This window comes from Prunus persica, chromosome G8 (genome assembly GCF_000346465.2).
Source record: "Prunus persica cultivar Lovell chromosome G8, Prunus_persica_NCBIv2, whole genome shotgun sequence".
NCBI lineage: Eukaryota > Viridiplantae > Streptophyta > Magnoliopsida > Rosales > Rosaceae > Prunus > Prunus persica.
In genome coordinates this window covers 18,819,712-18,836,672 of record NC_034016.1, presented here as the reverse complement: position 1 = coordinate 18,836,672, position 16,961 = coordinate 18,819,712, and the positions used below count along the sequence as shown (strand labels likewise).

General features: G+C 39.0%; 2 protein-coding genes across 2 annotated transcripts; both read left to right on the top strand.

Annotated features, from left to right (window-relative positions):
• On the top strand, positions 5,522-7,453 carry LOC18767463 (cytochrome P450 82G1). Its single transcript, XM_007201640.2, has 2 exons — positions 5,522-6,535; positions 6,630-7,453. The coding sequence occupies exons 1-2, from the start codon at positions 5,570-5,572 to the stop codon at positions 7,254-7,256; spliced, it is 1,593 nt and encodes a 530-aa protein (XP_007201702.1). The 5' UTR covers positions 5,522-5,569; the 3' UTR covers positions 7,257-7,453.
• LOC18767393 (cytochrome P450 82G1) lies at positions 13,472-15,466 on the top strand. The gene is made up of 2 exons (XM_020553819.1): positions 13,472-14,531; positions 14,626-15,466. The coding sequence occupies exons 1-2, from the start codon at positions 13,551-13,553 to the stop codon at positions 15,250-15,252; spliced, it is 1,608 nt and encodes a 535-aa protein (XP_020409408.1). The 5' UTR covers positions 13,472-13,550; the 3' UTR covers positions 15,253-15,466.

The window sequence follows — 16,961 nt, the reverse complement described above, 5'->3', positions numbered from 1 at the left end:
CCCCCTTCTCTCGATTAAAAAAAAGTGGACGATAAGTATGAAGCAGTGCTGGATTGGAGAGTTTGGAAATGGAAGCCATTATTAGATTACAGGCACTCACAGAAAGGGAAAGTGGGAAGGAGGAAGGAGATAAAGCCATTTTCTTTTTTTCTCTCTTTTTTGGGGGTGGGTTTGTGATTTTTGGTAGACCCCGAACGGCAGGTAGGGGACAATGACTCTCTGTGTTGATAAAAAAAAAGTAGATTTTGTTGATGGTATATTGTGGCTGTTCTTGCATTCTGGAGCTTCTATGACTTGGTGGCATTTGGTTCTGTATTGCAGGAAATTGAGAGAGAGGTCTTTATCCGAGGGAGGGGGTAGGGGTAGGGGTAGGGGTAGGGGCAATGCCAGTGGTTGGTTCAGTTGCTTGGTGGGGGTGGGGAGACTGGTTTTTATTTTCATTTTTATGAATGAGTTTATTTATCTAATAAAATTTGATATGAATTTTCTAATTTACCATTAATTTTGAAGGAAAAACAACAGAACTGACGGAAAGGACGAGTGATGCAACGATAGATCTAATTGAAGGACGATTATAACAATTTTTAGAGTTGAGGAACGAAAAGTATGGTCTTGTTTGAGAAACAATTACTACAATTTTACTAAGAAACAACTATATGAACCCAAATTCCATCGTTTGAAAAAAAAAATTATATGAACCCAAATTCAGACTATCCCTTATTTTATCCACCTGCACAAACAGTTTGACAGGACCCGATCCAAATTCCGCTTTGGAATCCGAGCCAGACCCTGTGCGTGTCCGACACCTGGCGAATGTCTGGCACAAATGACCTATTTGCCCTTCTATACAAAACATGGTAAATTAATAAGGTTAACGTCTACTGAAAAACCGGTAGAGTTTCCTTTATAACTGGCTCAATACCAAAACATTTTTACCTGCCAAACAAGTATATATATATATATATATATATACAACTAACTGCCAGCATACGTATATATACATTCCAACAGTTCCATTCTCAGTCTAGGGCAAAACATCAGAGCAATTACTAAGAATTTACAAGGAATCAATTCTTTTACAAAACAAAAATCCTACATCAAAAGAAAGGCGCGGAAGATGGAAAATGGCCCGGTGGTGGATTCCTGTGCACGTCTACTGCCTGGGGGTGCAAAACAATAAGAAGGGTGAGTGGACTCAAAAACAAAGTTTAGAAAAATAGCATATGAACATACTAACCCCACTGTAAAAACAGTTATACAAACTAACTTATTTTCTTTATTTTTGAAATCAATGCATGTATATAATTATACATTTGAGAACAGTTTAAAACTATCACCTAGGTGTACCCTTATTTCTGTCAATTTCTTATATCCGTCAATTCCTTGCATCACCATGGGTGACACATACTCGCAGATCTCAGTGACACGAAGTCAGTCCGAGCTGCAACTGGTAGGATGCAGGGGACCGTGGTCCACCTGATCCGCATTACTCGCTCCACACGAGTTCGAGTACCAAGGAACTCGTGGGGTAACTGTCAAGCATGCTGACTAAACCGAAGGCAACCAATATAATCCGAAGGCAACATTTAATATCTGGGTACAAGGTGGTTTAAGAAAATATAAAGTTTCTGAAGTAAAACTGTTGAATAATTAACTTTCTGTAACCTTTAAAATTCTGCTGCCATTTATCTGATCATTAACGAGAATATCTTTTCCTATATTCTTTAAAAAAGTTTTTACTCGGCAGCATACAACATAAAATATTTAACAGAATAAAACAGCTTATAACTGAAACTGAACTGCTTGAATTCATTTATTAAAACAAAGAGTCCACTCAGTGATAGTCCAAGCTCGCTAGACCTCTTGAAGGTCACTCCTGCGGGTCAACTGGTGCCCGGGTGCCTGATTCAATGACCATAATAATCTATTAATATAATATAGTATGAACTTAAAAACCCTACTCCCGGCTCCTAAAAGTACGTGCGTCAATTTAAAGTTATCCCTATGTCCATAAAAGCTTTCCTTCCACGTGGGATAGTTTAGCGGTATCTTGGGACTCAAAAAACGTTAAAGTCCCAAAACGATCAACCCGGGACCCCACGGGTCTATGACCTCACAAGATGATACGGAAGCCGTTAGAAGGTCTAATATATTTAGGACACATGTCCCGAGGGTATTGGTGTCGATCGGACGGTCGGATTGATCACAATCGTGTAATCGCATAATTCCTAAACCCTAGCCCTAGGATTCGCGATGTCGGAGTATCCGGGACTCCGTTTCACAATCCGTCGAGTCCTACACGTTTTTAAAATTATCTAGAGTAACATATCTAAAATTGATTCCGATCCAACGGCTCAACAGTATTGAACCCGGAGATCGCACAATATGGAAAATTCGTTCGAGGCTCAAACGGTATCCAAATTGAGATCCGCGAATTCCTACGCGCTCGTGACAACCTAAGGATTGCATCAGGATGTAGTGTCACTGCACCACCCTCGCCCACGCGCCGGCAGCGCTGGGTGTCCAAAGCTATTACGCATCACCGGAAAATCTCAAAATCACGGCTCCAAACTCCTACCCTATGTATAACACTATATTTAGAACCACTTTTGTTCTTGGATCTACCCAAAAACTGACCGGAAGTGGCCGAACACGGAGGCCGAAAATCGGTCGAATTTCAATTTGAAAACTGAGCTAGCTACGGTCAAAATCGATGCAAACCTACCCAACCATCAGCTAGAGCATGGAAAATAGGTAGAAATCCATACCTTACTCGACAAATTTGGAGGAGAATTGAAGGAGAACGAACGGTTGCAAAACTATGCAAAACCAGCTCGTTTTTGGACGGAATCCGGCGAAAACAGCGGTGGCTGGTATCGGAGAGTGGTCTGGGCTTGAAGACGGAACCGAGCTGGTCCTGTTGGCACTGACGGCAGGGGCAGAGGTGGTCGGTGGCGGGAGTTCTGGCGCTTGGAAGGTGACGGCTGGAGGAAGACAGCGGGAGGGAGAGAGAGAGAGAGAGAGAGAGAGAGAGAGAGAGAGAGAGAGAGAGAGAGAGAGAGAGAGAGAGAGAGAGGAAACTGAGGGAGAAGATAGAGAAGTGAGGTTTTAAAAATCTGATTTTTTTAATTTACCATTTTACCCCTCATGATATTTTAATCGTATTTTCTTTGTTAAAACTCCTATTCGAGTCCACTTCGTGTCTACGAACTCGTGTCGTGGTGCTCTACGCAACGGTGTATGTGAAATTGTCAAATTTCTTTCGGTCAAAAAATCAACTTTTCGTTATTAAATTATTCTAAGGGCAAAATTGTCTTTCCACATAATAAATTACTAATTAAATATGAATTTTAGGTTTGGGTCATTACACAGTTGATAAGTTATTGAACGAAAAGTATGGGTCATTACACAGTTTATAACAATTTTTGGAGTTGAGAAACGAAAAGTATGGTCTTATTTGAGAAACAATTACTACAATTTTACTAAGAAACCAATATATGAACCCAAATTCCATCGTTTGAAAATATATATATATATATATATATATGAACCCAAATTCAGACTATCCCTTATTTTATCCACCTGCACAAACAGTTGATAAGTTATGGAATATTTTTTTTGTGGGCTTTATGTTTGTAGTGAACTTTATCTATGTAGTGGGTTTTTCGCATGGCTCGGCCATTGGTTTCTTGTGGTGGCCTCAATTTTGTTTTGCTCTCTTTTGTGCTTCTTAATAAAACTTGTTTCTAACTACCGGAAAAAAAAAAGAGGGTTCAAACTTAATACTGTTGGTCTACAAATCAATGCACTTTTGTCCACTGAAATACACCCCGTTGGCAAGGTTTGATTGGTATACAAGTGTAACATTATTATTCATGTGTTATAACATAAACCATCGATACGTGGAAAACGTTTTCGACCAAGATCCCCACATCAAAGTATCATCACTATCAGTATGCTATGTAAAGATAACAATGAGATTCCATTTCGGTTTGTGGCTGATATTTTTCAACTGGCAACGAAATCTCGTCCATATGTTTTCAAAGGCCTCATACTTTTCAACCAGGATTTACATCGAAGGAGCAACCTTGTAGAACATCTCTTTCTGTGTTTGATTCATGTGTTTTTTCTTCCACACGTTTAACCTTAGAATTCATAGCCACCCAGAATTTACTATAGGAATTTAGAAGTCACGTGTTAATTTGGTACGTAATGGTTGTTCAATGATATATGAACTGTGCCACCTGTCAATGCAATGGAAGGCTTTGTTTTGTTAGGGTTTATGAGGTGTGAAAATCGCCAATAACGAGTATTTGAATATTTACGAGTGGCATGGAAAGTTTGAAATCATATTAGGAGGACGACCTCTATAGGGCCCAAGTAAGTTTGTCTTTCTTTTTTTCACAGTCAGCAATGCCCTCACGGACCTCAAATATCTCAGTGCCAATGCTCTCTGTACTGGGTCCAATCATTTACAGCACCGGCACCGACACCGCTCATGGCTTTTCCTGAGATAGGAAACAGCACTGTCGTTAATACAAAAGAACCTTTAAATTATTTTGATTTACTATTTGTTAGTGTTACCTAGCTAGCTGGATGCATCAAAATAGTAAACATTACCGTCGTGTAACTCGAGTACAAAGTGAACAAGGTTCAGCCTAGCTAATGAAAAATGGTATTGAGGTCTCAGGTTCGAACTCCCATAACATCTTGGTTATGTGTGTGTGAAATCTCCTCCCTATAATTTAGACTATCACTTCTACTTAAAAGTAGAGTACAAAGAAAAAAAAGGGTATCAATTCCATCTTCATGAACAATTGGGAACTAGGAATTAGTTTCCTATATAATCATGGCAAACAAGAAAAAGAAAATTAGGTCCCCAATTTTGAATAAGATCTATGGACATTGACCTTGAGCATATAGGTAGACACATTAATATACCTACAAAATAATATATTTATTTTTACATATTTTTTTAATACAAAAGATATGGGGAGGAGTTCATTATACAAATAAAGGCTTTTTACATAATTCATTGGGGTTTGAACATGTGAGATTGAGACCACTAGTCTACAAATTAAGACCTATTTTCAATAAGTTAGACCTCGCAGTTAGTTAATTTAGTTTTAATAAGCCTACAAACACCTATTTGTATGTTCATAATTTAGTAGTAATGTATATACGAATATATAAAGTCAAAATATCCCGCATATATATATATATTTTAAAGTATCAAACTCCAACCGACACTCCAGTGAATGAAGACCAGAGATGTTGGAAAGAGAAAAAAATTAAATATCTAATTATTCTATATATTTGAGATGTGGTGAGCATCCATTGTGTATCTCAATGCATGTGATACGAATCGTCCTGCTGCTGCATTCAACATTATGTGATACGTACACGTACCTAATTTTTTTGTTTGTTTGTTTTTGAAAGAGACGTATCTTGTTTCTAAAAATTGCATTGTCAAACCGTGTCTATAAATACACATGCAAAATGAAATCCTACACGCAATTATATTCCCATATTTGTAACACACACACTCTCTCTCTCTCCCACCACCACCATGGATATCCAAATTCTTGGAACCATTTTATCTTTGCTTTTTCTCTATGTTGCCTTGAGAATCACAGCTCACACTAAGAAGAAAATCACCAGCACAAAGACGACTGTGACGACCAAATTAGTCCCCCAACCCTCAGGAGCATGGCCCTTCATAGGCCACCTCCCTCTACTACGTGGCAAAGACCCAGTTGCCCTAACCCTGGGAGCCATGGCCGATGACCATGGACCAATCTTCTCCCTCAAGCTTGGCCAACACCAAGTGCTGGTCCTCAGCGCCTGGGACACAGTCAAAGAATGTCTCACAACAAACGATAGAGTTTTTGCCACACGACCAAGCATTGCAGGAGGCAAGTACTTGGGCTACGACAATGCACTTTTTTCCCTAGCCCCCTACGGGCCCTACTGGCGCCACATCCGCAAGCTGGCCACGCTGGAGCTCCTCTCGACCAAAAGAGTCGAAACGTTGAGCCACGTTAGGACCTCAGAGGTTGACTTGTTCATCAAAAATCTGCTCTCACTTTGCACGAAGAATGGAACGGGCTCCACGCCAGTGCATTTGAGTGAGTTAATTGAGTTCTTAACGTTCAACATAAATGTGAGGCTGATTGCTGGGAAGAGATTTACAGCTGAGCAATATAATGAGAAAAACAGTGAGGCTTGGCGTTTTGAAAAGGCTGTGAAGGAGGCTTTGTATCTGTTTGGCGTTTTTGTTTGGTCAGATGCTATGCCGTGGCTTGAGTGGCTGGACAGCTTGTTTGGGCATGTGGGTTCCATGAAAAGGTGTTTTAAGGAACTTGACTGTGTGCTTGGGAAATGGCTTGAAGAACATCGCCAGAGATCAAGTGCTCAAGGCAAGATAGAGAGGGTTGAAAGTGACTTGATGGATGTGATGATCTCCAGCTTGCAAGAGGAGGAGGATGTAATTTCTGGCCATAGCCTTGATAATGTCATCAAATCAACAGCACTGGTAAGTTTCATTTAGTGTAACAATATAAAGCTATTCAGCAACAATATTAATTATTATACAAATATTAATTGTTTTCCTTAATTGCTTTTGGCAGGTTCTAATCCTAACTGGCACAGAAAGCACATCCGTCACTCTGACATGGGCACTCTCCCTACTACTGAACAACCCAAAAACCCTAAAAGCTGCCCAACAAGAACTGGACATACACGTAGGAAGAGACAGATGGGTACAAGAATCAGACCTCCCTAACCTCAAATACCTCCAAGCCATTCTCAAAGAAACCCTACGCGTATACCCACCTGGCCCACTCACAGGCCTGCGTGAAGCCACGGAGGATTGCCACCTGGCAGGCTACCACGTGTCCAAGGGCACTCGTGTACTAGTCAACATTTGGAAACTACAGCGGGACCCACGCATGTGGGCCAACCCAAGTGAATTCCAACCCGAGAGGTTCATGACCACCCATGCTGACGTGGAATTCAAAGGTCAAAATAATTTTGAGTATATTCCGTTCAGCTCAGGCAGGAGGTCGTGCCCTGGCATGGTTTTGGGGCTGCAAGTGGTCCAATTAATTCTGGCTCGTTTGGTTCAGGGTTTTGATATGAGTAGGGTTGGTGAGGAGGCAGTGGACATGCGTGAAGGGCTGGGGCTTGCCCTGCCCAAAGCAAATCCGCTGGAGGCTTTGCTATCCCCACGCCTTCCTCTTCACCTCTATAAATAATGTCTTTGAAGAAGTTGGCAGCTTCAAACGTTGGCAGGAAATATTATAGTTCACTTTTATATAATAAATTCACTTGTGCCCAATATGTAACATTATGAATTTTAAGTAAGGAGCTAAAGATAGGACAACGTTAATCTTGTAAATGGCTTCTTGTACGTATCCTACACTCGGAATTTAAGTTTACTAGTCTTTTCGCACGCTCTTCTGCACCTACGAAAGGCTTTTTTTTTTTTTTTTTTTTTTTTTAAAAGTTTAAATGTATTTTAGAATTAAAAGAGATAATGGGTAGATGTATTCCATAAAAATAAGATCTATTATGTGATTTTTCTTTTTCTTTTAATTTTTTTAATATGAAAAGATGGAAATTTACCATATTATCCTCATTTAATTAATAATTTCAATTCTTAATATTTGCATTAACCAATGGTATTTTCTGATATTTTGAATATTTTACCACTCTCTGCATTTTGCTTTATATATATAGATAAATGAGTTTATTTATCTAATAAAAGTTGATATGAATTTTCTAATTTACCTTTATTTTTGACGGAAAAACAATTAGAACTGATGAAAAGGACGACTGATGCAACAATAGATCTAATTGAAGGATAATCATAATAATTTTTAGGGTTGAGAAACGAAAAGTAAAATGGGGTCTTATTTAAGAGACCATTGCTACAATTTTTCCAAGAAACAAATATATGAACCCAATTCAGACTATCCCTTATTTTATCCACACCCGCACAAACAGTTGATAAGTTATGAAATTTTTTTTGGTGGGCTTTATGTTTGTAGTGAACTTTATCTATGTAGTGGGTTTTTAGCATGGCTCGGCCTTTGGTTTTCTTGTGGTGGCCTCAATTTTGTTTTGCTCTCTCTTTTGTGATTCTTAATAAAACTTATTTCTTACAATAAAATACAAATGATAGTTTAAACTACCGAAAAAATGAGTTCAAATTTGATATCGTTAGTCTACAAATCAATACACTTTTGTTTACTGAAATACACCCCTCGGCAAAGTTTGATTGGTATACAAATTTAACATTATTATTCATGTGTTATAACATAAACTAAAGCCATCGATACGTGGAAAACGTTTTCGACCAAGGTCCCCACCCAATGGCCTAAATAAGCTCTGCTCTACAAACTGCTCAAAGTATCATCTGGCAACGAAATCTCGTCCATATGTTCATAGGGCCTGATACTTTTCAACCAGGCTTTACATCGAAGGCAACTTTGTAGAATATCTTTCACCCCAGGACAAAGAATCATGGTCGATCGAACAACGTTTGTTCTGTGTTTGATGTGTGTTTTCTTCCACACCACAAGTTTAACCTTTGAATTCTAAAGGGTACGACCATTAATTCATAGCCATCCAGATATGTATTAGGAATTTAGAAGTCAAATATTAATTGGGTACGTAATGGTTGTTGAATGATATATGACCTGTGTCACCTGTCAGTGGAATGGAAGGCTTTGTTAGGGTTATGAGGTGTGAAAATCGCCAATAACGAGTATTTGAATATTCACGAGTGGCATTCATTTCATTATGGAAAGTTGGAAATCATTATTAGGATGACATCTTAAAGGAAAATACTACGCTTATTACATTTTTAGGACGATCTTTCTAATAGAACTGAGCCCCATTAAATTCGTGGACAAAGACATATATTAGGAAGATTACACCCTAAATTTGCTTAAAAAATCTAAAACCATATTTATTTCCGGGAAGTTATGTGCAATTTTAACTGCTTGAAAGTCTTAAAGAAGATCAATGGGGTGTTAGCTGGATTGGCCTATGCTCTTGATATGCTTCCAAGTGATCCTAAATTCAAGCCCCCATAATACCTGTGTATAAGTTTTCCACCCCCTTCCTAACTTTCACAACCAAAAAAAATATCAAAGAAGCCAATTGATGTATTGGATAATTGATTAGCGGCCAGGTAATGGAAACTTGACGATGTAGAGTTTGAATGGGTGACTTGACTTAGAGCAGCTCCAGTGCTGCACGCAAACCCGGCAGGAGGCCCCCCGAGCAAGCCCAAGACTGCTCCAGCGCGAGAAAAGAGGCTCGGGCAAGCCCAAGGGCAGGTTTCGCCTAGGCTTCAGCCCAAGGGAGGTGACGTCAGAGCTAACAGAATCCAACGGGCATGCGCCACGTGTCGCAACCCAGACTCTCCGATCAGTTTTTTTCTAGAAATCCGACGGTCCTCCTTTTTTTGGCTAAAAAATTCTGAATTTTTTTTTTAAAAAAAAACCAAAAATTCTGGATTTTTTTCCTTAAAAATACCTAACAATTTTATTCACTCTCCACACCAAATCTTCATACAATTTCTTCTCCTTCCAATATTTTTTACTCTCCACTCACATTATTCACTTTCCACACCAATTCTTCATCTAAACTCTTCTCATTCCAATCTTTTTTACTCTCCACTCACATTTTTCTACTACTTTCCATTTGTATCAAAAAACAAATGCCATCTTCTGTCGAAGCTGGAGGTGCGTGAACAACTCATGAACATATTGCGTTGTGTCAGTCTTGGGTGATCGTTAGTCATTGCCCTGTCTCGGGCAATGAGATGAAGTTGCCTCATATGTGGAGCAAAATTCAGGGAGAATTTTGTCAAAGATCGGGTTCTATTCGAACCGAAATGACCTTGTCTAGTAGATGGAAAATTCTGAATAAAGAGTTAGGGAAATGGAGAAATGCCTTGACAAAAGCAAGGGAGAACATTCGAAGCGGTCAAAATCTATCCGATAAGGTAAAATATTTATAATTGCCATTTAAATCAATTTCATGTAGCTTTTTTTTTATTGCATATTATATTTCTTTTTCTTGCATAATCTTTTTTTTTTCTTTTTGCATTTCCAATTTGTCTATATTTTCTTGCATAATCAATTTTATTCATGCATTTCAAAATAGTTTATATTTTCTTGCATAATATATATTTTTTTCTTACACTTCCAATTATTTATTTTTAATAGATCATACAAGCACAACTTTGGTTCGGTGCCATGGGGCAAAGAAAAAAAAGTTTCTTGCATTTCCAATGTTGGGAAGTTGTGAAGGATTTTTCGAGATTCAACATTATTCCCACAGGTCTACCGGTTGTATTAAATGAGACGCCGCTCCACGATTCGTCAACAACCGATTCGCCATTGGACTCCCAATGGAAACGGAGTCACCACTTCCACATCCGTCGAGACCTATTGGGAGAAAGGCGGCGAAGGCCAAGAGAGGGAGCACTTCGAACAATGAATGTGTACAATTATTGGAGCAAATAGCTAAGAACACTGCACTAAGAATTGAGAGAGACTTAAAAAGAGATGAAGCGAACAAGGCACGACAGGAAGCATTTGCATTCAACAGCAGCAGGCAAAAGAAAAAGACATGGATGATAGAGAGATGAAAATCATGGCCATGGATACAAGCCATATGTCTTCTGAAACAAAGGCCTATTGGAAGCTAAGACGAAGGGATGTGATGAGAAGAAAACTTTTCCATGACGATGGACCTAGCAATACGGATTGGTTAAATGATGAAAACCATTAAGTTGTATTGAAACACCTTTGCCATATGTATTAATTTGTTGTATTGTTTCCTTTTTATTCAATAAAGAAAGCATTAAATAATATGACAATTTATTAAAAACATTTGAGCATCAAAACAAAGATTAATTAAAAACAAACCTTAATTTATTGCAAACAACACACAAAACAAACCATACTTAAAAGCATAATAATAATAAAAAAAGCATAATTCCAAAAAACACCACACACAAAATAAAGCATAATTCCAAACAAAGCTTGTATCTTGACTTCATCCACTGTGATTGCCTTTCATCTCCCACAAGTGCTCGATCAAGTCAAGTTGATGTCTCTCGTGAACATATAAGATTGCATTTCTTGATAACAATCAATCATTGGGTTGTTGTATCGACCATCCCGAAGTAACGGTTTGGGCTCCATTGGTTGTCCATTTGGTCTCATTGGCCTTTCATACATTCTTGTCAACGCCGTGTTCATGGGATCGGGTTCAAACACATCTGAAGCATCATAATCAAACTCATCCTCCACAATCATGTTGTGGAGGATGATGCAAGTCAGCATAATGCTCTGCAGCACCTCCTCATCTAGCATCCAAGCAGCACCCCTAATAATTGCCTAACGAGCTTGCAATATACCGAAACACCTTTCCACGTCTTTCATGTAACCTTCTTGAAAGGCAGCAAAGCTTTTTTCTTTCTCGGATTGGGGATTTGGAATTGTTTTCACAAATGTTGTCCACCTAGGATAAATTCCGTCGGCAAAGTAGTACGTACCAGAGTATACGGTATTGTTGACTTGGTAGGTGATCTGGGGGTCATGACCTCACAATACCTCGTCGAGTACCGGGGATTGACCAAGGATATTGAGGTCATTCTAAGATCCGGCAATTCCGAAGAAGGCATGCCAAACCCAACAGTCGAATAAAGCTACGGCCTCCAAAATTATACTTTTTTTGCCCTTCCGATTCCCATAGTCTCCTTGCCAAGTAGTAGGACAATTCTTCCACTGCCAGTGCATGCAATCGATGCTTCCAATCATTCTTGGGAAACCTCGAGCCTCAGCTTTTTGTAGAAGCCTTTGCAGGTCCCTTGGCGTGGGTTTGTGAAGGTACTCCCTTGTGTACAAATTTTCCACTGCATCATAGAATCTCACCAAGCACTCTAGGATAGTTGATTTTCCCATCCTTGCAATCTCATCCACCTGCTTTGCAGATGCCCCATAAGCAAGCATCTGCAAAGTAGCTGTAAGTTTTTGCTCCGGGAGAATACCGAAAACTCCAACAGTATCATATTTTTGAATGAAGTATGTGTCGTAATTACAAATATCATGCATGATTTTTCGGAACAAATGTGGCTGCATTTTATATCTCTCTCGAAACTTATGAACATGATATAACGAATTTGGGATAAAGTAATCTTCCAAGAGATTTTTACCTCGAGACTCCCTACGTCTGTCCACATTTGGGGCACGACTACGGCGGTGTTGCCTTGATTGATTAAGCATACACACCGCTGCTGCAAGCATGTCTTCCTCTTCTTTATCGGCCTCCTCATCTTTATCAGCACATCTACGCCAGATTTGTTCCTCTTCTTTCTGTTGCCTCTCCAACAACCTCCTCAAGTTTGACATTAAGAGTAGAATGTGTTTTGTAAAATCTGAGAAATGAATGAATAGATAAGAAATGGTGTGAGAGGTATAAGTTAATGGTGTAGTTTTATAGAGGGATTCAGAAGATAGAGATGACACGTGGCACAATTTTAGAGGGTGAAAATCTGATCTGAAATATGAGATTATAATTTTTTTAAAATATCTGAAAATCTTATCTGACATGGGACACGTGACACAATTTTAGAGGGTGAAAATCTTATCTAAAATATTAGATTATAATTTTTTTTTAAAATATCTGAAAATCTTATTTGACATGGGACACGTGGCACAATTTTAGAGGGTGAAAATCTTATTTGAAATCTGAGATTATAATTTTTTTTTAATGAATATCCAAAAAGTTTGTTTGGAATAAGACACGTGGCAACTGAGAGTCTCATTCGAAAATCTTTTCTGAAAAATGATGGACACGTGGCAACTAAAAATCTTATCCGGAAATTTAATTACAAAAAATTATCAAAATTAATAGTTGAAAGTATAAAAAAATAGAAAATAAAGTACAATGAATAGTAATTGCCTTAGCCTTAGCCCTTTGAGGTGGAACCACAAATTACAAAGCTGCCACTATTGCCCTTGCTTTGCTCTTATCCTTACCTTAGCCTTTTGAGGTGGAGATGCTCTTAGAATCACCTTCAATTTTTACTTTATTTGTTTGAAAAAGTTTGCAAGCGGGTAATCATTTAATTTGGTAGACATAGATATGAAGGTATGGGCCCAAGTAAGTTTGTCCTATGATTTATAGCAGCGGCACTGTTGCATCAAAATTGTAAACATTACTGTCTTATAAGTAGAGTATATATATATATATATATATATTTTTTAAGTATCGAACTCCAACCGACACTCTAGTGAATGAAAACCAGAGATGTTGGAAAGAGAAAAAAAATTAAATATCTAATTATCCTATATATTTGAGATGTGGTGAGCATCCATTGTGTATCTCAATGCGTTTGTTTATTTGTTTTTGAAAGAGACGTATCTGTGTCTATAAATACACTTGCAAAATGAACTATATCCTACACGCAATCATATTCCCATCTGTAACACTCTCTCTCTCTCTCTCTCTCTCTCCCCAACACCATGGATTTTACAATTTCCCCAATCCAAATTCTTGAAACAATTTTATCTTTGCTTATTCTATATGCTGCCTTGAGAATCACAGCTCACACTAAGAAGAAGATCACCAGCACAAAGACGACTGTGACGACCAAATTAGTCCCCCAACCCTCTGGAGCATGGCCCTTCATAGGCCACCTCCCTCTGTTACGTAGCAAAGACCCAGTTGCCATAACCTTGGGAGCCATGGCAGATGACCATGGACCAATCTTCTCCCTCAAGCTTGGCCAACACCAAGTGCTGGTCCTCAGCGCCTGGGAGACAGTCAAAGAATGTCTCACAACAAACGATAGAGTTTTTGCCACACGAGCAAGCATTGCAGGAGGCAAGCACTTGGGCTACGACAATGCACTTTTTGCCCTAGCCCCCTACGGGCCCTACTGGCGCCACGTCCGCAAGCTGGCCACGCTGGAGCTCCTCTCGACCAAAAGAGTCGAAATGCTAAGCCACGTTAGGACCTCGAAGGTTGACTTGTTCATCAAAAATCTGCTCTCACTTTGCACGAAGAATGGCGCGAGCCCCACGCCAGTGCATTTAAGTGAGTTAATTGAGTTCTTAACGTTCAACATAAACGTGAGGCTGATTGCTGGGAAGAGATTCACAGCTGAGCAATATAATGAGAAAAACAGTGAGGCTTGGCGTTTTGAAAAGGCTGTGAAGGAGGCTTTGTATCTGTTTGGCGTTTTTGTTTGGTCAGATGCTATGCCGTGGCTTGAGTGGCTGGACAGCTTGTTTGGGCATGTGGGTTCCATGAAAAGGTGTTTCAAGGAACTTGACTGTGTGCTTGGGAAATGGCTTGAAGAACATCGCCAGAGATCAAGGCCTCAAGGCAAGATAGATAGGGTTGAAAGTGACTTGATGGATGTGATGATCTCCAGCTTGCAAGAGGAGGACGATGTGATTTCTGGCCATAGCCTTGATAATGTCATCAAATCAACAGCACTGGTAAGGTTAATTTAGTGTAACAATATAAAGCTATTCAGCAACAATATTAATTATTATACAAATATTAATTGTTTTCCTTAATTGCTTTTGGCAGGTTCTAATCCTAACTGGCACAGAAAGCACATCCGTCACTCTAACATGGGCACTCTCCCTACTACTGAACAACCCGAAAACCCTAAAAGCTGCCCAACAAGAACTGGACATACAAGTAGGAAGAGACAGATGGGTACAAGAATCAGACCTCCCTAACCTCAAATACCTCCAAGCCATTCTCAAAGAAACCCTACGCGTATACCCACCTGGCCCACTCACAGGCCTGCGTGAGGCAACAGAGGATTGCCACCTGGCAGGCTACCACGTGCCCAAGGGCACTCGTGTACTAGTCAACATTTGGAAACTACAGCGGGACCCACGCATGTGGGCCAACCCAGGTGAATTCCAACCCGAGAGGTTCATGACCACCCATGCTGAAGTGGAATTCAAAGGTCAAAATAATTTTGAATATATTCCGTTCAGCTCAGGCAGGAGGTCGTGCCCTGGCATGGTTTTGGGGCTGCAAGTGGTCCAATTAATTCTGGCTCGTTTGGTTCAGGGTTTTGATATGAGTAGGGTTGGTGAGGAGGCAGTGGACATGCGTGAAGGGCTGGGGCTTGCCTTGCCCAAAGCAAATCCGCTGGAGGCTTTGCTATCTCCACGCCTTCCTCTTCACCTCTATCAATAATGTCTTTGAAGAAGTTCGCAGGCTTCAAACGTGGGCATGAAATGTTATAGTTCACTTTTGTCATATATTGCTTATACAATAAATTCATTTGTGCCCAGTATGTAACATTATGAATTTTAAATAAGGAGCCGAAGATAGGACAACGTTAATCTTGTAAATGGCTTCATGTACGTACCCTACACTCGGAGTTTATGAATGTATTAATATTTTGTCACTTCCGTTTATTTAAGAGATGAGATGAGAGTGAGAGAGAAAAGAAAGGACATGCGGTGGCAGTTCACAATTTTGCTTTACAAAATTTGCAAGTCTTTTGCAAAGAAATAATTCTTAAAGAAACAAAAACGTGCACTTCACAGACATAAACTCACTGATTGGAAGTTGGTGGAGCTGTCGATGTCCTTTTTTTTCAAATGTGTAAAACATTCACCTTAACCTCATATAGGCACTGTCCGAGCCCACCCATTCTTGTTTGGTAATGTGCTCTTGTTGGCCTGTCATGTCACCTACAATTTGAAAGACCAATATATCTCAATCATTCAAGGGTTTTGGACAAAATCTCAAATCAAACCCAAAAATATAATTATGACACTCTTGGCTCTGTTAGGAGAATTACTCTCATTATAGACTTTGTATTGTGTGGTTGCAATACACTTTTATTCCTACATCACTTAGAGCACTTCCAGCAGTTTGTCCCTCGTTATAGTAAGGGGGGACTAGGGTAGTTACTATTCATGTAAATAGTAGCTGCCCTTGCTATATTAAGCAATGTGTGTTTCCAGCAGTTGTCATTTGCCATGGCAAATACTATTCAATTTTATTTTTTTTAAACAACTTTTTTTACCTAAACAATTAATTTAGATAATATTTTTGGATAAATTTTTGGGTTTCTACGTGTCAATACTATTCATATCTCATAATCAGATAAAATTTTCGGTTTCAAAGTTCAAATTTCAGATAAATTTAAAATTTTCGGATAAGATATCATGCTCCATTCCCCTCCGGTTTCAATAGAAGAAGCCATAATATGATAGAGAAAAATAAAACTTGAAAGTGAAAAAAATATTGAGTAGAAAGTGAATAATAATAGAAGGATAAGAAAATGTATGAGGATTTGGTGTTAAAAGTGAAGAGTATTGGTTGGTATTTATTGAAAAAAAAATTAGTAATTTTTTTGTATTTTTTTAAAAAAAATTTAAAAAAAATTTTATTGCACAAAAATTAGCTGCCATTGGATTGGAGAAAAAAATCTGATCGGAGAGTCCAGAGTGCGACACGTGGACTGCAGCAGCACTGTAGCACTACTGATGTCATGGTAAAACTCGGGCCAGCCCAGTCTACTGGGTCCCACCATCTGCCGGGGCTCTGTTTTGCTGCTGGAAACAAGATTCAAGTTTTTAGGAAGTTAAAAAAAGTTAAAAATATAATAAAATTGCCGGGTGTAAAACAGCAAGTGCTAACGAATTCATAACTCAATGTTAAAAGTATTTGTCGCAGATCAATATTCTCGGATTCAAGCCTTAATGACACCTCCTTGTTACGTTCCAAACTTTGATATCCCAAAAAAAAAAAAAAAAAAAAAAAAAATGTAGCGACCGCCTTTTTTCTTTATCCTTTTTGTTAATTGGGCTAGATTTGTTTAGTTCAAGTGGATCGAAAGAGATGGGTAGCCCATTAGATAATCTGAATGGGCAACAAAATTGGCTGAACTC

What these genes read in the sequence shown, in the direction of transcription:
- LOC18767463 (XM_007201640.2), top strand. Translation starts at nt 5,570, where the DNA reads ATGGATATCCAAATTCTTGGAACCATTTTATCTTTGCTTTTTCTCTAT. An exon ending in TCATCAAATCAACAGCACTG is followed by an intron (nt 6,536 to 6,629) that starts GTAAGTTTCATT and finishes TGCTTTTGGCAG; the next exon opens with GTTCTAATCCTAACTGGCAC.
- LOC18767393 (XM_020553819.1), top strand. Translation starts at nt 13,551, where the DNA reads ATGGATTTTACAATTTCCCCAATCCAAATTCTTGAAACAATTTTATCT. An exon ending in TCATCAAATCAACAGCACTG is followed by an intron (nt 14,532 to 14,625) that starts GTAAGGTTAATT and finishes TGCTTTTGGCAG; the next exon opens with GTTCTAATCCTAACTGGCAC.